The sequence below is a fragment of the Arachis ipaensis genome, chromosome B01 (genome assembly GCF_000816755.2).
Source record: "Arachis ipaensis cultivar K30076 chromosome B01, Araip1.1, whole genome shotgun sequence".
NCBI classification, from domain to species: Eukaryota; Viridiplantae; Streptophyta; class Magnoliopsida; order Fabales; family Fabaceae; genus Arachis; species Arachis ipaensis.
Genome location: NC_029785.2, coordinates 136,851,205 through 136,869,230, shown reverse-complemented (window position 1 = coordinate 136,869,230; position 18,026 = coordinate 136,851,205). Strand labels below are relative to the sequence as shown.

The window sequence follows — 18,026 nt, the reverse complement described above, 5'->3', positions numbered from 1 at the left end:
TGCCAACAAGCTCCACAGTGTGACAGCCTCAAAGGACTTGTTTGAGGTTTGTGTTGTGGAAGGTGGAAGCAGGATTGGAGGGAGAATCAACACCTCTGAGTTCTGTGGTGACCAGATTGAGCTTGGTGCTACTTGGATCCATGGAATTGGAGGAAGCCCTCTTCACAAGATTGCTCAACAAACACACTCATTGCTTTCTGACAAGCCTTGGGAGTGCATGGATGGAAACTCATCAGATCAAACCACCATCACCATTGCTGAAGGTGGCTTCCACTTGGACCCTTCCATTGTAAACCCCATCACAAGGCTCTTCAAGAACCTCATGGATCATGCTCAGGGCAAGAACCAGAAGAACAACATCACTGAACGAGATACTACTGCAAGAGGTGATGAATTTCTTCACAGCTTCTGTAAGAAGGTGTCAACAAGAGTTGGCTCTGCAGGCCTTAGTATTGGTTCTTTCCTCAGGCAAGCCATTGATCCTTTACTTTTTCTTTTAATTATTATTTTTTAATATAATTCATTCATGTCTCACCACTCAATAAAAGTAGAGAATTATTACATTGATTGGACACATTACCAAATCAGACACCTTTGTTTGGTATGTGTTTCAAAACAAAATATATAGAAACATAAAGCAAATGTATTTTTATTCCTTTTTTACTATTCCAAGTTTTATAGGTGGCAAAAAAATCTGACAAATTGTATTGCTTAATAGAGACATTTGATCTATTTTTATCATTGTCTCTTCCAAACAAATTTGTGTCTCTGAATTTGTATGACGAGTCAATTACTAAACACAGCCATTAAGGCCTATATCATCACTAATAAAAAACTATAGATTACAAATAAAGTGATTTAGAATCTGATGTGAAAATATGCTCAATTGTGACTCAGGGGAGGCCTTGATGCATACTGGGATTCATCAAAGGATCAAGAGGAGTTCAAAGGGTGTGGGATATGGAACAGGAAGTTACTTGAAGAAGCAATCTTCGCAATGCATGAGAACACACAGAGGACATACACATCTGCTGGTGATCTCTTGAACCTTGATTACAATGCTGAGAGTGAATACCAAATGTTCCCTGGTGAAGAAATCACTATTGCTAAAGGCTACTTGAGCATAATTGAGTACTTGGCTTCTGCTCTACCGCCTGGGGTAATTCAGTTAGGTAGAAAAGTCACAAGAATTCAATGGCAACCAGAGAGACATGAACAAAATGGTTTCTGTTCTTCTAGGCCTGTGAAGCTACACTTCTGTGATGGATCAGTTATGCATGCTGATCATGTCATTATCACTGTTTCACTTGGAGTGCTAAAAGCTGCTATTGGTGATGATCAAGGTATGTTTCAGCCCCCTCTTCCAAATTACAAGGCTGAAGCAATTTCAAGGCTTGGTTTTGGTGTTGTTAACAAGTTGTTTATGCAATTGAGCCCAACAACACATCATTGTAAAGACGGTCATCACCGCCCCAAAAGGTTCCCATACTTGCAATTGGTTTTTCATTCACCTCACTCTGAGATGAGGCACAAGAAGATACCTTGGTGGATGAGGAGGTCACCTACCCTTTGTCCAATCTACAAGAATTCCAGTGTCCTCCTTTGTTGGTTTGCTGGGGAAGAAGCAAAGGCACTTGAGTCACTCAAAGATGAAGAGATCATCAATGGAGCTTCAGACACATTCTCCAGCTTTCGGTGTTCTGGTTATTCATACAATGAAGTTAAGTTCAGCAAAGTGTTGAAGACAAAATGGGCAACAGATCCTTTGTTTTTAGGGTCATACAGTTATGTTGCTGTGGGATCAAGTGGTGAAGATTTTGATACAATGGCTGAGCCATTGCCTAGAGAAAGCACATCATCACCACCACTTCAGATTTTGTTTGCAGGGGAAGCAACTCACAGAACCCATTATTCCACAACTCATGGAGCTTACTTCAGTGGCCTTAGGGAAGCCAATAGGCTTCTTCAACATTATCACTGCCTTGGGATATATAACAACTAGTATTTTTTTTTTCTTTTTTTCTTTTGCTCCTTTTTTATTTATTTTTTAGTCATTAATTTCTATGATATGATTCCCATTTTATTTTAGTCATCTTTGTTTGTTTAATTCTCGTAAAGTAAAGTAGTAAGTGGTTGGAGCAAAAATTCTAGAAATTAGAAGGTGCAAGATGGAAAGTGAGATGGTGGGGTCATTTCAGCTGTATGAAATAAATTTTCCTCACATCTCTTCCTGTTCATCCAATGGATGTTAGTTTCTTTTTGTTTGATCACTTATTTATCTTCAAATCAAGTTTGGCGAGGTATTCACTTATATTATATTGTCTTTTTGTGATAATATCAGGTTAGATATGCTTTAACCATTTATAGAATGAAATTTCATGGGTAGTTGTTAGTTTTTCTGATGCTTAAAATTGGAATATCATGATAGAAGCAGTCAAAAGCATGCAATAAGAATTTCTCTACCCACCACCCAACGTTTAGACTATGATATGATGTAGAATTCTTGGATGCTACACCACCCACATGTGTCAATGGTGATGATATTTTCAGCTTGGAATATCCTTATCAGATACTCATTACAAAACATGACTAGTCACCACTCTTTTAACAGGTAGCTGCAACAAAGTCCTTTTATCTTTTACTCATATTAAAGCTCATGGGAATTAACTTGAAATGAAATAGAATTTTTTTTCCTTGATCATATCTTAAATAAGTTGTCTTCATGTGAAGTTGATAGTTGAGAATCGATAGATGATAATTTAATCAAACATATCAAATCATCTAACGATTCTCAACTATTAACTTCACATGAAGGCAACTGCAGGTGAGATTTTACATTTTTTTTTCTTATTATAATTGTACCTAAAATGAAAGTGAGGTGGTTGAGGTGAATGTGATTGAGATGGAGGCACCCAATGGTGGGGTCCCATGTGGCTATATGAGGGAGTAGGGGTCAATCATAGCAGTAACCAAAATGTCCTTTAACATAACAATGAGACAGAATTGTATATGCTTATGGCCATCTGATTCCATTGCACTGATCTGCTCTCCTGATCAGGATTCATGAATGAACATGACATAGACAGCAACCCTGTCCCATCCATGGCACCATAATGCATATACCTGACTACGTGTATTGTATTGTATTGTATTGTCTTGTATTGTACAGTATTGTATGGTATGTGGGAGTATGTGTTATGTCACACTCACACTCACAATCATTTTAGACAGTTACTAGTTCTAAGTACTAAGTAGTAACATTGTAAATTTTATGGAAGTAAATACTAAATAGTGTTCACTTTTGTCATCCTTGCATCACATGGAACTAAAAATCAGAGGCTTTAGATGTCTACAATAATTCTGCTTTTAGCTTCAGCAGTTTGCCTGTTACATGATGAGTCAGAATCAGATCATCAAAGAAATATAATTGCCATGCAAGGAAATACTCGTGTCTAATCTGCCCCCACCTTTTAAAATCTTTAGGTGCTTTGTCCTTATTGGATTAAACATACTGGTAGGGGCCATTGAAGTGACGACACGTGTAATCTTCTATCCATGCATCATTATTTGATTACTTTAATCAAAAGTGTACTGTGTACTTGCCCCTGTAACAATTTCCTATCCCCTTCAGCAGAGAAATTAATATAACACAAAGTTGAACCATTATTGCTTTGCTTATTTGACTTGTACCCTCCATGCAGATGGTGGCAACTGGCAACTGGCAAGTGCTCTCTTGAATCAAATGTAAATCCCTGCTTGACCTCTTGCTTTTCTCCATTTGGCAATGGATGCCCATGGTTTCATTTCTTTTTGTTTCTTTATTCATCATTTTACAAATGTCCATGTAATACACTTATTACTCATCAACCCCTTTAGCTGCTTATTGCTTTTCTGTTATTCAGTTGGATGTACTTTAATCATTCTTTTCTCAACCTTCCTATCACAATTCACCTTTGGACAAAGTAACATTTCTTTAACCTTACGCTTCTGAATTCTCTGTCATAATGATCCTGCTTTTTTTCTTTTTTATTTCGCAAATCTTCCATTAAAAGCTTAATTATACATGATTAAGAGGTCTTCATGACTCTATCCCTTTGTTCTTTCCTAATGACATTAACTTTTTCCTCACTTTTGAAGAGCTAATGATGACAAAGGGGAAGATGACATATATAATAAGTTATCACATTGGAGCTCTGGAATTTGCTTTATGAAAGCCTTGGTGGTGGGTGATATAGGGGCACATTCTTTAGTTAACAGTAAAGAAAGATCAAAATCTACATGTTTAGTCATAATCTTAGGCCAATAGGGTGTTTGAAAATTGCCCATTTTCTTAGCAATGTGAGAAATATAGGTGTGACTTATGATTTTTTTTTCCCCTTTATATACTCTTTGATTATAAGCGTGGAATCAGCTACTGATGTAATTAAAAGTTTAACTGCTTATAGTACACTCTTTTCTAGATCCTGCATTAACGCGAGATGCTTGTACACTGACTTGTCCTATTCTGTTGCTCTATGATCATAAGATAAATATTCCTCTCATTTGAAGAGAAAGTCACATTCCATCCCATGAAAGTTGAAAAAAAGGAAGCAATGCACAATATTTTAGCTGGACAAGCACAATCTTGGAGAATTAGACTAATTCTTAGTATAATAATGGGAAAATAAATTATGAAAAGTTTTTCTCTTACCACTATTTGATTTGCTGAGGAGAAAAGGTTGAGAGCTATCCTGTGGCTGAATTCTAATAGTGGAAGGTGGGCCTCTGCAATAATATATTAAAGTAAGTTTCTAATGCAAATTAAGATATCATTTTCAATACATTGGGGTGAGTGATTAATTGGCCTCCAATACAAATTCTGCATTATGAAGGACCAATTGTGATTTTCTGGGAAAAAAATGTTAAAGAGAAGTTATTACTTGAGTCTGAGTGATTGAGGCTTTGTCTGATGTGCTTGCCATAAAAACTTGCCTACACAGCCTACAACCTACAGTTGGAGCTTTAATGCTAATAATTGTCTGCTTGCTTTATCTTGTCTTTTCTATCTTTTACTTTTACTGCTTAGCATTCTCTTTGTATAGATGATAGCCTTCTTCACTTTATATAAAAGAAATTGATTTCTGTTAAATATAATTACCACTTCTTTGATAAAAAGAGTTTTTACCTATACAGTGATGGAAACTCAGGTGCAGTTAACTTTATGTGAAGTTGATAGTTAAGAGTCATTAAATGATTTGATAAGTTTGACTAAATTGTCATTTAACAACTCTCAACTATCAACTTTCCATGAACCTGAGTTTTTACCAAAAAGGAATGAAATTATTGATTACACATTGGCTACAAAATTTTTAATCACATAAACATTCTTTAGAACAAAATCTTTAGTTCATTTGAGCCCGTAGAATCTTCTTTTAATAATTTGTTTTTGAGTCCCACAATTTGATGGGTGGAGAAAGAAATAGGGAAGAGGAGGGTGGAAGAATAAGCATTTTGAAAAGCAGTTCCACAAGTACTTAACAAGATTGAACCCCAATACTTTAGGAAAATTTTCAAGTGTACCGTCATACCGGTGTTTCAGTTATTTTTAACCGTTGATCTTAATTATAAAAAATATATATAATATATATAATTAAAATCAACAATTAAAAATCACTGATACACCGATATGATAGTACACTTAAAAATCTTTCAAAAATTTAATATCATCTATCTTCTTTTTCCTTTATCTTCTCATCACAATTTGTCTCTTTTGATATTCTTCGTACTATGATACAGCATAACCTGATAATAACATGTATGGATCACAATTTCATAAGATACCACTTGGTGGTCATGATAAAAAGTGGAGGCGATATTTTTGCTTAAATAAAATCTTACTACACTACATGTAGTTGAGTAGATAATATACATAATTTAGTCTCTGAACTTTTTTTATACCAACTTATTTTTAATAAAATTAAAAGTGACATTTCAATGACTATGTCTTGCCATGTCAATATTTTCAGTATTTAATAGAATAAATTAATAATAAAAATTAAAATAAAAAAATTAAAGTTTATTGAACTTATAAGAATTTAAAAATGTTATTTATACATTAAAATTAGTTACTAAAATCAGCCACCAATGTATTTATGTATAAATACATGTGTGATTTAATTTATTTTCAATATGTATTTATATTCTAACATGTATTTTATACTTATGACTGACTTTGCTGACTGAATTTAATGTATATATAGTATTATTCATAAGAATTATAGGAACAAAAATAAAAAAAAAATGTGAACATAAAACCTTATTTAAACCTAATATAAGCAACAAAATATATAAGAATCAAAACGTTATTTAAACCTAATTTTTAATATGTTTAACATGTTAAAAGTGAATTAAAAATATATATGAAAAGGTATTTATTACTACGATCCAACCAACCACATGTATTAATCTCTTTAGTAGACAATCTCTTTATTAGTATAAGTACTATAATAATTTAAGTATTCATTATAGTCATTATAACGAAATTAAAGAATGAAGAGGGAAATTATAGTGTTATAGATGCGGGGAACTTGCCCTGGATATAGATAGATACAATAATAAAACAAGTGCATGCATTGTTACTTATTATTAATTACTAATGCTGAAAGCCATCAGTGGACCGTACCTGCTCTGATCTATCTGATACGCGAACTGGGACCTGCAGCTTCAATTCTCTTCAAATCAATTCGATATCTTTTTGGTGTATTCTCCCAAGCTAGCCAAAACAATTTTACCAACTCCATGTGCCTGGATTTTCGAATTATTATTGCCAATCGGCACTTTTAGAATGAATTATTAAAGATGATTGATACACTTAACAACAGAATTTCATATATTATGAGAATAGAATTATTTGACGTTACTACTGTCTAAGCACGAATCATTTATAATCTATGAAGCACGGACACTTTGCTGAGTTGCTGTGTCTGCGTATCAGACACATTTCGGACACGACACTCACTTATACTTGTCCGACACGCGTGTCTGCTGTGTTCAAACCGTGTCTCAATAAAAAATAAAAAATTCTTCTTCGGACATACTTGGACACACCTAAATACCATCACGTGTCAGCGTGTCCGGTTAGTTCATTTGAGCCCGTAGAATCTTCTTTTAATAATTTGTTTTTGAGTCCCACAATTTGATGGGTGGAGAAAGAAATAGGGAAGAGGAGGGTGGAAGAATAAGCATTTTGAAAAGCAGTTCCACAAGTACTTAACAAGATTGAACCCCAATACTTTAGGAAAATTTTCAAGTGTACCGTCATACCGGTGTTTCAGTTATTTTTAACCGTTGATCTTAATTATAAAAAATATATATAATATATATAATTAAGATCAACGGTTAAAAATCACTGATACACCAGTATGACGGTACACTTGAAAATCTTCCTTTAAGGTACGTACCTTAAGCTTTCGGCCATCACAACTCTATTCTGTGGATTCGGACCTACCTACTCTTTAGATTAGTTACTACTACTTTTTTAGATTTGATGCCTTAATTTATATAATTTAACTTAACTTTAACAAATTAACATTAACATCATTTTACTGTTTAATAAAATACAGCAAAGTAAGGATTATAATTTGGAAAACTTTGAGGTTGGGTAATACAATAATGAGATTATGTTAAATGTGTATAATAATAGCCACTTGTAATTCAGAATTATGCTGTTATTCATCACATCATGATGATGATGAGACAATTGAATCAATCAATTTGAATTGGAATTTTACAGTACAATAACTCTGGCTTATTTCATAGTTACATGAATTCACTAATTAAGTGATGTATCATATATCAATTCACAATTCATCTACATACTGAAATGTCATAAGTAACTGTATCTATCTGTATGTCATTTGTAAACATTTTCAAAGTTTGGGAAAAAAAAGAAAAGAAGAAAAAACGTTTACTCACAGCACCAATGGCCTAGAGAGGTTAAGGAACATGTGAAACACAAAGATGATGGAAGATGTTGTGAGAGCTGATGTAGCCTAAAAGATAAAGATCCCCAAACCTCTTTAATGTGTATCTCAGAAAAAAGATTGTGTGGTGTGGATGATTATTATTGGTGTAGAACAAAAGGACCTTAGCATGAAACTAGAAACAGTTTGGGCTCAATGAGTCAGAAAGAGGAATCCTTTTTATACAATTCAGCTATTTAATTGTTGGACTTCAACTTTGAATGCTGATCCTGAGACTGTTCCTATCTGCATATGGCCTCAACTGAGAGCTTCTTAGCAATTCCTGGACATGGGTCTCCCCCAAAAACTTCAGGAGCAACGGTTACCATGCATGATTGTTTGCCAATGCAGTTCTAAAACCAAAACAATAAAGTTAAATACAAAAACATTGGGTGAGTGACATTGTTTTGAAGCAACTTTTGTGTTAGAATTGTATTCTAATTGTGGTTCAATTTTGTTAATATAGAAATTAGTCTGTGTGATATTGTTAGTTCTCTGATGGAGAGAACACGACTGTTCACAAATGGTATAATTTGGGTCCTCAATTCTAATCATCATAACAGACACTCTTATTCCATCCCGGTTGACGGTTCAAGAATTGGAAGTCCCAGGTTTGGAATAAGGATATATATGGCAATGACTGGAGGTACATAAATGACTAGTTTTATGAAATAACTAACACTTTGGTATGGACCAATCCATCTACTTTGGTATGTTGAATCATGTTACTTTATTAGTTAACTGATGATATTTCAAATGTTGTAATATAACATTACTAGTTCTATGATATTTGCTTGACAGTTCTATTCTATTAAATGGAGAATACCCTTTGAGGAGCATCATATGATTTGTGAGCATGACAATCTCCTTGTCTATAGTTTCCACAACTTCCATGTGGCAAACCATAGCTAGCAAACTTAATCTGTGACATCTTTTGTCCTGGAGGACACCACAAATGTGCTTTTGGCCTAATAACATTTCCAGAATCCAGCTTCTCCTTGTTCTTCAGAGTTGGTTGATCTTCATATATATCAGCACACACACTATCTGTTGTTCTTTTCACCAAAGAAATCCTTGTAGGGTCACCTCCCCATTCTTCAAACACAACCATATAGTTCCCACTCAGCTTCAGCCATGACCTCGGAACATGGTACCTGTTGAATGCCAACATTGAATGAATATGTTTTGAACTAAAGGCCAGTTGAACTCAACTGTGAATCAAACAGTTTGTTGCATAATAAACAAGATATGATTAGCATAAAACCGATGATAAGATAACAATCTATTATCTATTTATATCATATAAAAGTTTATGAAAGATGAATGAGCTTATAACATATTACTTTGTGTAATTGTATCAGCTATAGCTCTTACCATCTCTGGCTAGGTTCTCCACAGTTTTTTTTGCATTTCTTGTCAGTGTAAGATCCGGCATAGTCGCAATCCCAACAAATTCCGTGTGCTATGTATCCTGGCCAATGGCGGCCGATGCTCCGGCCATTTATCCATACTTGACCTTTTCCCATGCTGATCATGTCTAGAGCCAATGGATCATTTCCTTCTGGTTTGTTAAAATTTGTCTGATAATAGCATTGAAGCATAAAATGGCTCAGAAATCAGAACACATGTGCTGATTGCTTTGAATATTGAATCTTACTTACCTTGTACCATGTCAAAGGTTGTTTCTTAGCCAATAAGGATCCTTGTGCCCATTCAACAGAGCCACTCCCACTCACGGTTTGAAGGCCTAAGGCTTCACCTTTCAGACCAACCTGCCCAACAAACAGTATGCAAAATCTATTGCTGCTGCCATAAAACCATTCATCAAAATTGAATGACATTATAACAAACCTTGTAAGACCATTTCTGGTGAGACAAATCTCTGGTCCCTTCATTTACACCCTCAAGTGTCACAGGGCCTAACACCCCAACATTCCATGTCTCAAAGTGTATGCCAACATGCTGAAACATTAATTTAAGGTTGAAAAAGTCAGAAACTTCTCAAAAATAAAAAATGTTACAAAAGTAAATAAGAAAATTTCCAGGAGAACTAACCGGGAGGCCGACGGCAATACTAAGTAAAGAAATCTTGTTGTTGCCAGCCCTTAGATTAACAGTTTGATTAAATGTTAGTTTAGGAAAATTGGCTCCGGCGTAAGAAGTTCCTATGTTCATAATGTCACATACATGATATGGATTAGTAAACTGGATTTCATCAAAATACAACACCAACAAAAAAAACAATTTCATTCACCTGAATGTTGGCCATTAATGAAAACTAGTAAAGCATGGCCTGCTGACATTACTGTAAGAAGAGGCCATTTTCCACTCTTTATAAAACCTTCATTAGGACCAATATTGACACTGAACATGGCATCACATCACAGCATGCTTGCATCAAGCTTTAATTAAGTGGTCTAGAACTCAAATAGACAAAGACAAATATGATAAGTTGCAAGATGCTTACTCTGTCATATACCACAAATAATCTGTAGAATCTCTAGTGATGTTGATCTGCTCCCAAAGCGCATTCGCTGTGATGGAATCCTCTTCGCTGGACGACGCAGGTTCTTCAATGTATGACTCCCAAACAAATGCATTCTTTACAACAGTCATCTTCTTCTGGGAGCTTTGAGCACCAATCTGCATAAAATTGAATGCAACTAAGCATTGAACTCTAGAGTTTTTATATCACATGTTTGAGATAGCAAGTAGAATTATCTCTTACCCTTGCAGTGTTGAAAACTTCAGTTTTGCAGTCAGGAAGAATGCTTATGGACCAACGTGGTAGTTCATATTGCTCATTTCCAAATGAAACTTTTGCAGAAGAATTGGTGTCATAGTTTGCAAGGAATGCAGCACAAGCACCAGAATCTGTCTTGAACACATGTGCCTAAGACATTAACAAACAAACAAAATAAACAAATCTTGCAATACACGGAACCTAATTCGTTTTATCATAATCATGTATGTAGCAGCTTAGGGACATTAATTACCTCGAGGTTATTTCCAAGTGATGTCACCTTTGGATCTACAGATATCAAAGTTGGTTCACACAGCTTTATTGCTTTGTGCAAATCTCTCAAATGTCCCCATTTTGGTTCATTTAAAAGTCCTGTTAGTTTGACAACAAAGCATATCTCATATTCTTGCAACTTTCTAAAATAAAATTTGACTTTACATCATTTAATTTGCATACCATATTCATCAATTGGAGCATCATAGTCATAGCTAGTGGTAATGAAGGGGCCACCAGATGTTCGCTCGAAGTTAGTTCCTCCATGATACTTGACCAGAAAATATGAACATATTAGACTCAAATCGAAAGCTCGGAAAAAAATATGAACATGTCATAAGCAGAATGATACCATATAATAGTTAACAAATGAACCACCATTTTGTATGAACCTAGCAACTGAGAATGCCAAGTCTTCTGCTGGTCTAATATTAACTCCACCACCAAAATAAGTGCACCTACAAAATCAAATAACTTGAGTTGTTGCATTTAACTCATTCCCATTTATGGATTAGCATTTATATTTGTTGAACTAACCAGCCTGTCCAGTTTTCTGTCCACATTTTTGGTTTGTAGTTCTTGTTGGGAGTGAAGTTTTCACAGTAATATCCATTGCATGTGTCAATCTATAACAAAGTGTAATTGAGATAACAAGAGAGAAGGATGAAGACTCAATTTCCAAATGAAAATGAGATGTTTAAGATTGCTTACAACAGGGTCAGGAGCATCTTCTTGCTTGCACATAATCCAAGGGACACCAGTGTCTAGACCTACAGCCATTTTAGCTGCCCATTTTGCATAAGCTTTTGCAGGATCACCAATTTCCCATTCCACTGGTCCAAGCTCATTCTCTATCTGTCACATCACATTCAATTGAAATTGCAGCACAAAATTCATAACATAAACAAACAAAATGCAGGATTTGAAAGCTATGCTATAATTAGCAATCCCATTCACTTCACTTTACCTGTGACAGAATTATTGGACCCCCCTGTGTCTCAAACAGATTCTCAGCCTTCATCATACTCACAATCTTCTCAGTGAACTTCTGCATTGCTGCCTACAGCATCACAAAAATTGATCATCTTTCTATGATCTAATAATAATAAGTATGATGGTTGAATTGATGATTAATTAATACCTTGAAAGGCTCATTATCTGTTCTGAAAGCAATGCCTGGAACAAACTTTAGCCAAACAGGAAAACCCCTGAACAATAGACAAAGCATGTGAAGTGTTGACTAAGCAATAAGCATTAGTATAATCTCCTTCCACTCCTAATAATTATAAGCCAAATTATGAAGATCATTACCCAAAGTTCCATTCAGAACATATGTAGGGACCAATTCGGAGATTAACATAAAGTCCAGCTTGCTGCACTACCTTGATGAACTTAACTAAGTCGTACCTATCCTCGAAATAATACTGAAATATTTTGTAAGCAAAAGTATATTAGTTTTAAGAGTAAAGTATCGTTTTTGACCCCAACGTTTGGTGTAAATCCTATTTGTGTCCCTAACGTTTGTAAAAGTGATTCAATATTATCATGCCGTCAATTACATATCATGAACGCTTTAGTTTGAGTTTTAAAAATCTCTTCTTGAAGTTAGAATACAAATGTCTGGGATAGAATCGATGATTCACTTCGAAAAATAGCTCATTAAAAGTTGAAACTAATTCCTACAACATTTACATAATTCACTTTTCTAGTGACATAATTGAATCTAAACACAAGTAGTGGGTATAATATTAAAATTGAACACATCCAAATGAGACCTAATTGAGAATGAATACATCCAAGTGAGAATAATTGAAAAATATAATCTGATTTGTTAGTATAATTGATAGTAGGATAACATTGAATCACTTTTATAAACGTTAAGGATACAAATAGGACAATTTAAACGTTAGGGACACAAATAAGACTTACCCCAAACGTTGGGGACAAAAACGATACTTTATTCTAGTTTTAATTTCTTTCCAGTTCTTTTATAAAAAAGAATAAAAACCATGTAAATTTTTTGGAAAGTGAATTACTTTTCCTGGAGAAGGTTCATGGCCATTCCAAAACACATAGGTTTGAATAACATCCACCCCTCCCTCTTTAGCTTTTTGAATAAGCTCTGGCCACATCTACATGCATTCACCCCATCAATGAACAATGAGAAAATACAATTTGTTAGAATATAATTAGGATCAATTAAGATCAATTAGTATTATTTAGTATATCTGAATATTTATTATAGGAGATTACGTCTTTATTATTACGATTCTTTTAGTACCTATAAATACCCTTTTATATTGTATCATTCCACACAACTTGAATAGACAACTTGAATACACTCAATAATACACAATTAAAAAGAATGATTAATAAAAGAAAAACATGATTAAGAAAGAAAGTACCTGAGGTGTGCTTCTGGGGTAGTGTATAGAACCAGAAAACAGAATCTTTCTCTGCCCATTAACAACAATTGCTTTGTGATCATATGTAACAGAAGCTGTCACTGCATGAACCCAGTACAAACATAACACCATCACACAAAGCTTCTTCCCACTCATCACCAAACTCTCCATTTTCTCTTCTCTTATTATCAACACATTCAAACTAAAAACAAAACTTGAAAAGCTGTTTCTTTTTCCATTTTTTTTGAGATTGAGAGGTTTTAACTAAAAACACAATCTTTGAAGCTCCCAAGTTGTTTATATACGTTTGAAGATCCAAAGCTATGGGACCCATATCCCTCCTTCCTTCTAAGGTACTGGACCCCACACCCAACTGCTACTTATACATTCTTAGATAGAGTGACATCAAATTAATTAGTACAATGTTTGTTGTCTTTAATTAATGTTTACATCAATTATCAATGAGCTCTCAATGTGCCTTTATTATAGGCTTCATTGCAACTTTTTCTTAAGATAGTTCCTCCTTCAGTAATTTAATTAAACTTGTCAAATTTTTTAATAATGCTCAATCATTTTCTGTATTTCGTGCATGTTATCATAATTATTTATTGAAAAGGGGGTGTAGGAGTAGTGTGGGGGTTACTGAAGAAACAAACTCTCAAGTTATGTGATCAAACCTTTGACTCTAAGCATTATCAAATCTTATTAGAGGAGTAATAGGCTAGTACTGAATTTGAATAGAACATACTATCTAAACTTGTTCATGTGGTGTCTTATTCCCATATCTTTTTACACGGTTGAAGCTACAAGCTAAGATTGGAATTCTTTACCTAATAAGTGTTTGCATTGGCAGGCCAAAATTAGGGCCGTCAAAATGGCAAACCCATTGGGCCAGCCCGTTTATCTATTTAAATGGGTAAATTTTGCTTTTAAAATTAAGCCTGTTTAAATTTTGGGTGAAATGGGTTGAGGCCGATTAACTCGAAAAGAAATGACAGGTTCAACGGGCTAGCCTGCGGACTAAATGGGTGGCCCATTTATTTTTTTTTTACATTTAAAAAAGAAAGCAGCACTTTTAGTCTATATTTTCTTCGATCCGACCCATCAACTAAAAAAAAATATTTTTTAAAGATTTTTGACCTAAAAGTAATATTTTTTGTCAAAATATTTTTTAAAAAATAAAATAAAAGAATAAACGGGCTAGCCCGTTTAATCCACGGACTGATCCTAAACGGTTTGAACTGAAAAATTATGGCCCGCGAATAAAGTGAGCTTAAACGGTCCAGTCCATTTAACCCAAGAATTTAACGGGTCAGACCTAAATGGGCCGAACTAGTCCATTTGACAGCCTAACTAAAATAAAAGGATTTATTTAAATTACTAAATAAATAATTATTTTTAGTGATGTGGTAAATTTTATTTTATTGTTTACTTATATTGAAAGGACTGTTTAGATAAGTATCAATCAACTTTTATATAAATAAAAAGAAAAGAAAAGAAAAAGGCATATGATTGGGCTGCTTGATGCCGTATTAAGTGAGCATTTGGCATTTGAGGAAGCAAAGGGCAATAAATGGAACTCCTCTCAAGGTTTAACTAAAAAGCATAACTCTATACTTTCCTTTACCTCCAATAAATACTTTACTTGATAGTTGCAAAGCAACAGATAAACTAAACTATATAAGTAGATACTAATAATTAATTAATGAAGGTAACACTGTGACATGGTAAGTTGCGCATCTTCTTTTGGGACTTAGCTTATTATTAATTAACTTTCAATTTTTGTACACAAAGAAGTGTCAATATAATATTACACATTAATTTATTTTCTCAAGAATTTTGCCATCCATACTAGACAAAGGATGTACTACTACTTTCTTGATGAACAAGTTGCATTGAAGGTACAAGTTTCTATTAACAAATTGATCAACATTGCTTAATTAATTATGTATTATTGTGGAATAATGTCACTGTCACATTGAAGCAAACACTTACTTTTGCAAAAATAGGGGAGTTCTACTAGTAGATCAATGCTGTATATAAGTAAAATAAATAGACATAGATGCATTAATAGGAGGGTTAGTAGTTAATATAAGCAAGGGGGGCCTTTATATACTAATTAAGGAATACACTAATTTAAGACATATATGGTCCTCAAGTTTTCTTTTGGTGGGGTTCCATAATATCCACCAATTAAAGGCTACTTAAGCAAAACTGAATACTACTTATATAAGTATTTGTAACGTAAAATTTATTATGATTAATAATATTATTATTGTATTTGGAATATAAATGTTTATTATATTTAATGAATTATTTATAGAAATTAATAAATTAATTATTGGAGTTATAAATTTATTGTATTGTTTATAACGGTGAAATATAATAAATATATGGATATGAATTTAATGTTTTTGCTTACAAATTTGATTACAAATTTTTGTATATATTTTTTTGTTTTTTGTTGATTTGGCAAAAATTGAGTAGTTGATTCTAATATTTTGTCAAGTAAATGATGCTGCTGACATGGCATTAATAGAAAGAAAATGATGTTTTAAAAATAATGTGGGTAAATTTATATATCTACTTTTATATATTAAGAATAGACCGATTAATTTGCTTAGTGTAGGCAATTGGTCCTAGAACTATGGGCCTTTGAGGATAGTTTTTGAGCAAATGTTGTTAGGTTTAGTTTGGACCCAACCCAAAAAGAGAGATTGTTAACGACTGATGAGCGTCGCAATCCTAAGAAAATGTGTGGTCGCCGCGGTTGGGAGCGGGGCCCAACTTTCAATAAGACAGTGATAGGCTTTCATCCTGTTAACACCCATTTCAGTTTTATCATATATTTAATATTGTTTTAATTTAATCAAATTAGATGGGTCTAGTTGTTAGTTCACTAGTTTGCTTAAACAAGTGTCGGGAATTTGAATCCAATGGCGAATTAGTTTTTGACCTATGGAATTAAAAATACCATAAAAAACCAAAAATTATTGTTTTAATTTGTATTTTTTTTTGGGTTGCCCACGGTATCCCCCAGGCCAATAGGTTAAGGACTAATCCGTCGCGGATCGAAACTCCATTTAAGGATCTGCCGCTAGCCAATGAGTTGCTGCATGCAACAGACAGGATTCGAACCCCCGACACTTGTTTAAGCAGATGAGTGAGCTGACCACTCAACCAACCCAAGTTGGTTTTGTTTTAATTTGCATGTATAATAAGGTTTCAAAATGAAGCAATTAATATGGCAGTTGATCGGGCTCAACTAAATGTAGTTACTTTCTTAATTATTCTCTATTAGCATTTGGTCAGCTAAGTCTAATTAACTAATCATTTTCTCATACAATAATGGATTATGGCTAGGGCCTAGGCTACCTTAATTAATTAACAAAATTTCTAATCCATACATATAATTAGAGAGACTTAATCGTACAATTGGGGACTGATCATGAGTGGAGCATAGTCTACTTTTCGTCCTCAATCCAGTTAGCTATGTACTTGTGTATGTATGCATGGGTGGTACCACCCCTTCGTCTAATTTTTTGGTAATGGATTCTTATCATGTGTTATATTATGTGGGCGAATTTTTATGGTTAGATAGATTTTATGGTTAAAAAAATTCAAAAATTCTAAAAACCCAAATCGGTGGGTTAGAATATTTAAAAAAATTTAAATTAAGATATGCATATCTAAAGGTCTGATTTGTAATGTATATATAAATTATGAGCCAATTTCAAAAGGCAAACTTCATCTTCTTCAACTCACCTCCTACTTCTTTTTTTCGGATTCATTTTATTCTATTTAGCTCTTGTCAATATGAATTAGTGTTAAAAAAAGTAAGCGAGTGTCCGTAGTTTAAAAAAAATAAAGGATAGAGTTATGTTACAATTATAAAATTATATTATGATGGTTAGATTTTATTACAAATATATGAGAGAGTGAGATTTATATGCGATAATTCATGTGATGTTATTGCTTCTTTTACATTACTATTTGAAGAATTAAAAGGTGTTATTTGTGAGAGGATAAATCCTTATTTATTGAAGACGATATTGGATATCAGGTATTTTGTATTGGTATCTTGTATTAGTTTTTGGTGAATTTGTTCATTTTCAAACGAAGTATGTCACTGACGATGCGAGCATGCAAGAAAATATTTTCAATCTACTATGAAACTCGATCACAGGTATCATTTATCGAGCTGTACATTGAGTTTGAACAATGTGCAGCCGATTGAAATATCGAATGGAAAGATTACAACAGTGACAGCAAAAATGAGTTCAAAAGCAACTACGAAATTGTTGATTCAAATGAAGACAACGATGAAGTTGATAACACCATAGAGGTAGATGTGGCGGAAGTGATAAATGCATTAGTAAGCCAGTATTTGTTTAAAGAGTTCTCTTTCATGTGCATGTTGAATCCGAAAGCTATGCATGCACTAAAATTTCCTGAATCAATGTAGGAGGTATGTAATTTAAAATAGTATACGGTAGCTTTATAAGATAGAAATAATTAAATTTGGTATAAAATAGTACAATCATTATTAGATTTTTTATGCAATTAGTGATGACTAATTACATTTGTAGAATAAAATAAAATGGT

At 33.7% G+C, this 18,026-nt stretch overlaps 2 protein-coding genes across 3 annotated transcripts in view; one reads left to right on the top strand and one right to left on the bottom strand.

The window, feature by feature from the left end:
• LOC107643022 (probable polyamine oxidase 5) overlaps window positions 1-2,311 on the top strand; it is a gene marked incomplete in the record, with an annotated part of 2,601 nt that extends 290 nt beyond the window's left edge. Inside the window, 2 exon segments of the mRNA XM_016346561.2 lie at window positions 1-468; window positions 898-2,311. Coding sequence (XP_016202047.1) covers window positions 1-468; window positions 898-2,002 — 1,573 coding nt within the window.
• LOC107643012 (beta-galactosidase-like) lies at window positions 7,798-14,094 on the bottom strand. 2 transcript variants are annotated; one of them, XM_016346552.2, is made up of 19 exons: window positions 13,422-14,085; window positions 13,053-13,148; window positions 12,328-12,440; window positions 12,158-12,224; window positions 11,984-12,076; window positions 11,728-11,871; window positions 11,554-11,642; window positions 11,369-11,474; window positions 11,200-11,287; window positions 10,997-11,115; window positions 10,729-10,893; window positions 10,468-10,643; window positions 10,255-10,364; window positions 10,056-10,165; window positions 9,852-9,962; window positions 9,662-9,772; window positions 9,375-9,580; window positions 8,827-9,154; window positions 7,798-8,353 (listed from the first exon to the last, which is right to left on the bottom strand). In XM_016346552.2, exons 1-19 carry the CDS (start codon window positions 13,590-13,592, stop codon window positions 8,243-8,245), a joined length of 2,514 nt encoding a protein of 837 aa, XP_016202038.1. In that variant the 5' UTR covers window positions 13,593-14,085; the 3' UTR covers window positions 7,798-8,242. The 2 variants fall into 2 exon arrangements, with proteins under 2 accessions (XP_016202038.1, XP_020962928.1); XM_021107269.1 differs by lacking the exon at window positions 13,053-13,148 and having other exon boundaries at window positions 13,422-14,094.

Bases quoted from the DNA above. Each gene is read 5' to 3' on its own strand.
- LOC107643012 (XM_016346552.2), bottom strand. From the start codon at position 13,592: ATGGAGAGTTTGGTGATGAGTGGGAAGAAGCTTTGTGTGATGGTGTTA. The intron at 10,894-10,996 runs GTAATTAATGTC...TTAATGTCTTAG, and splicing joins CACTTGGAAATAACCTCGAG to GCACATGTGTTCAAGACAGA. The intron at 9,773-9,851 runs GTTTGTTATAAT...TTTGTTGGGCAG, and splicing joins ACCAGAAATGGTCTTACAAG to GTTGGTCTGAAAGGTGAAGC.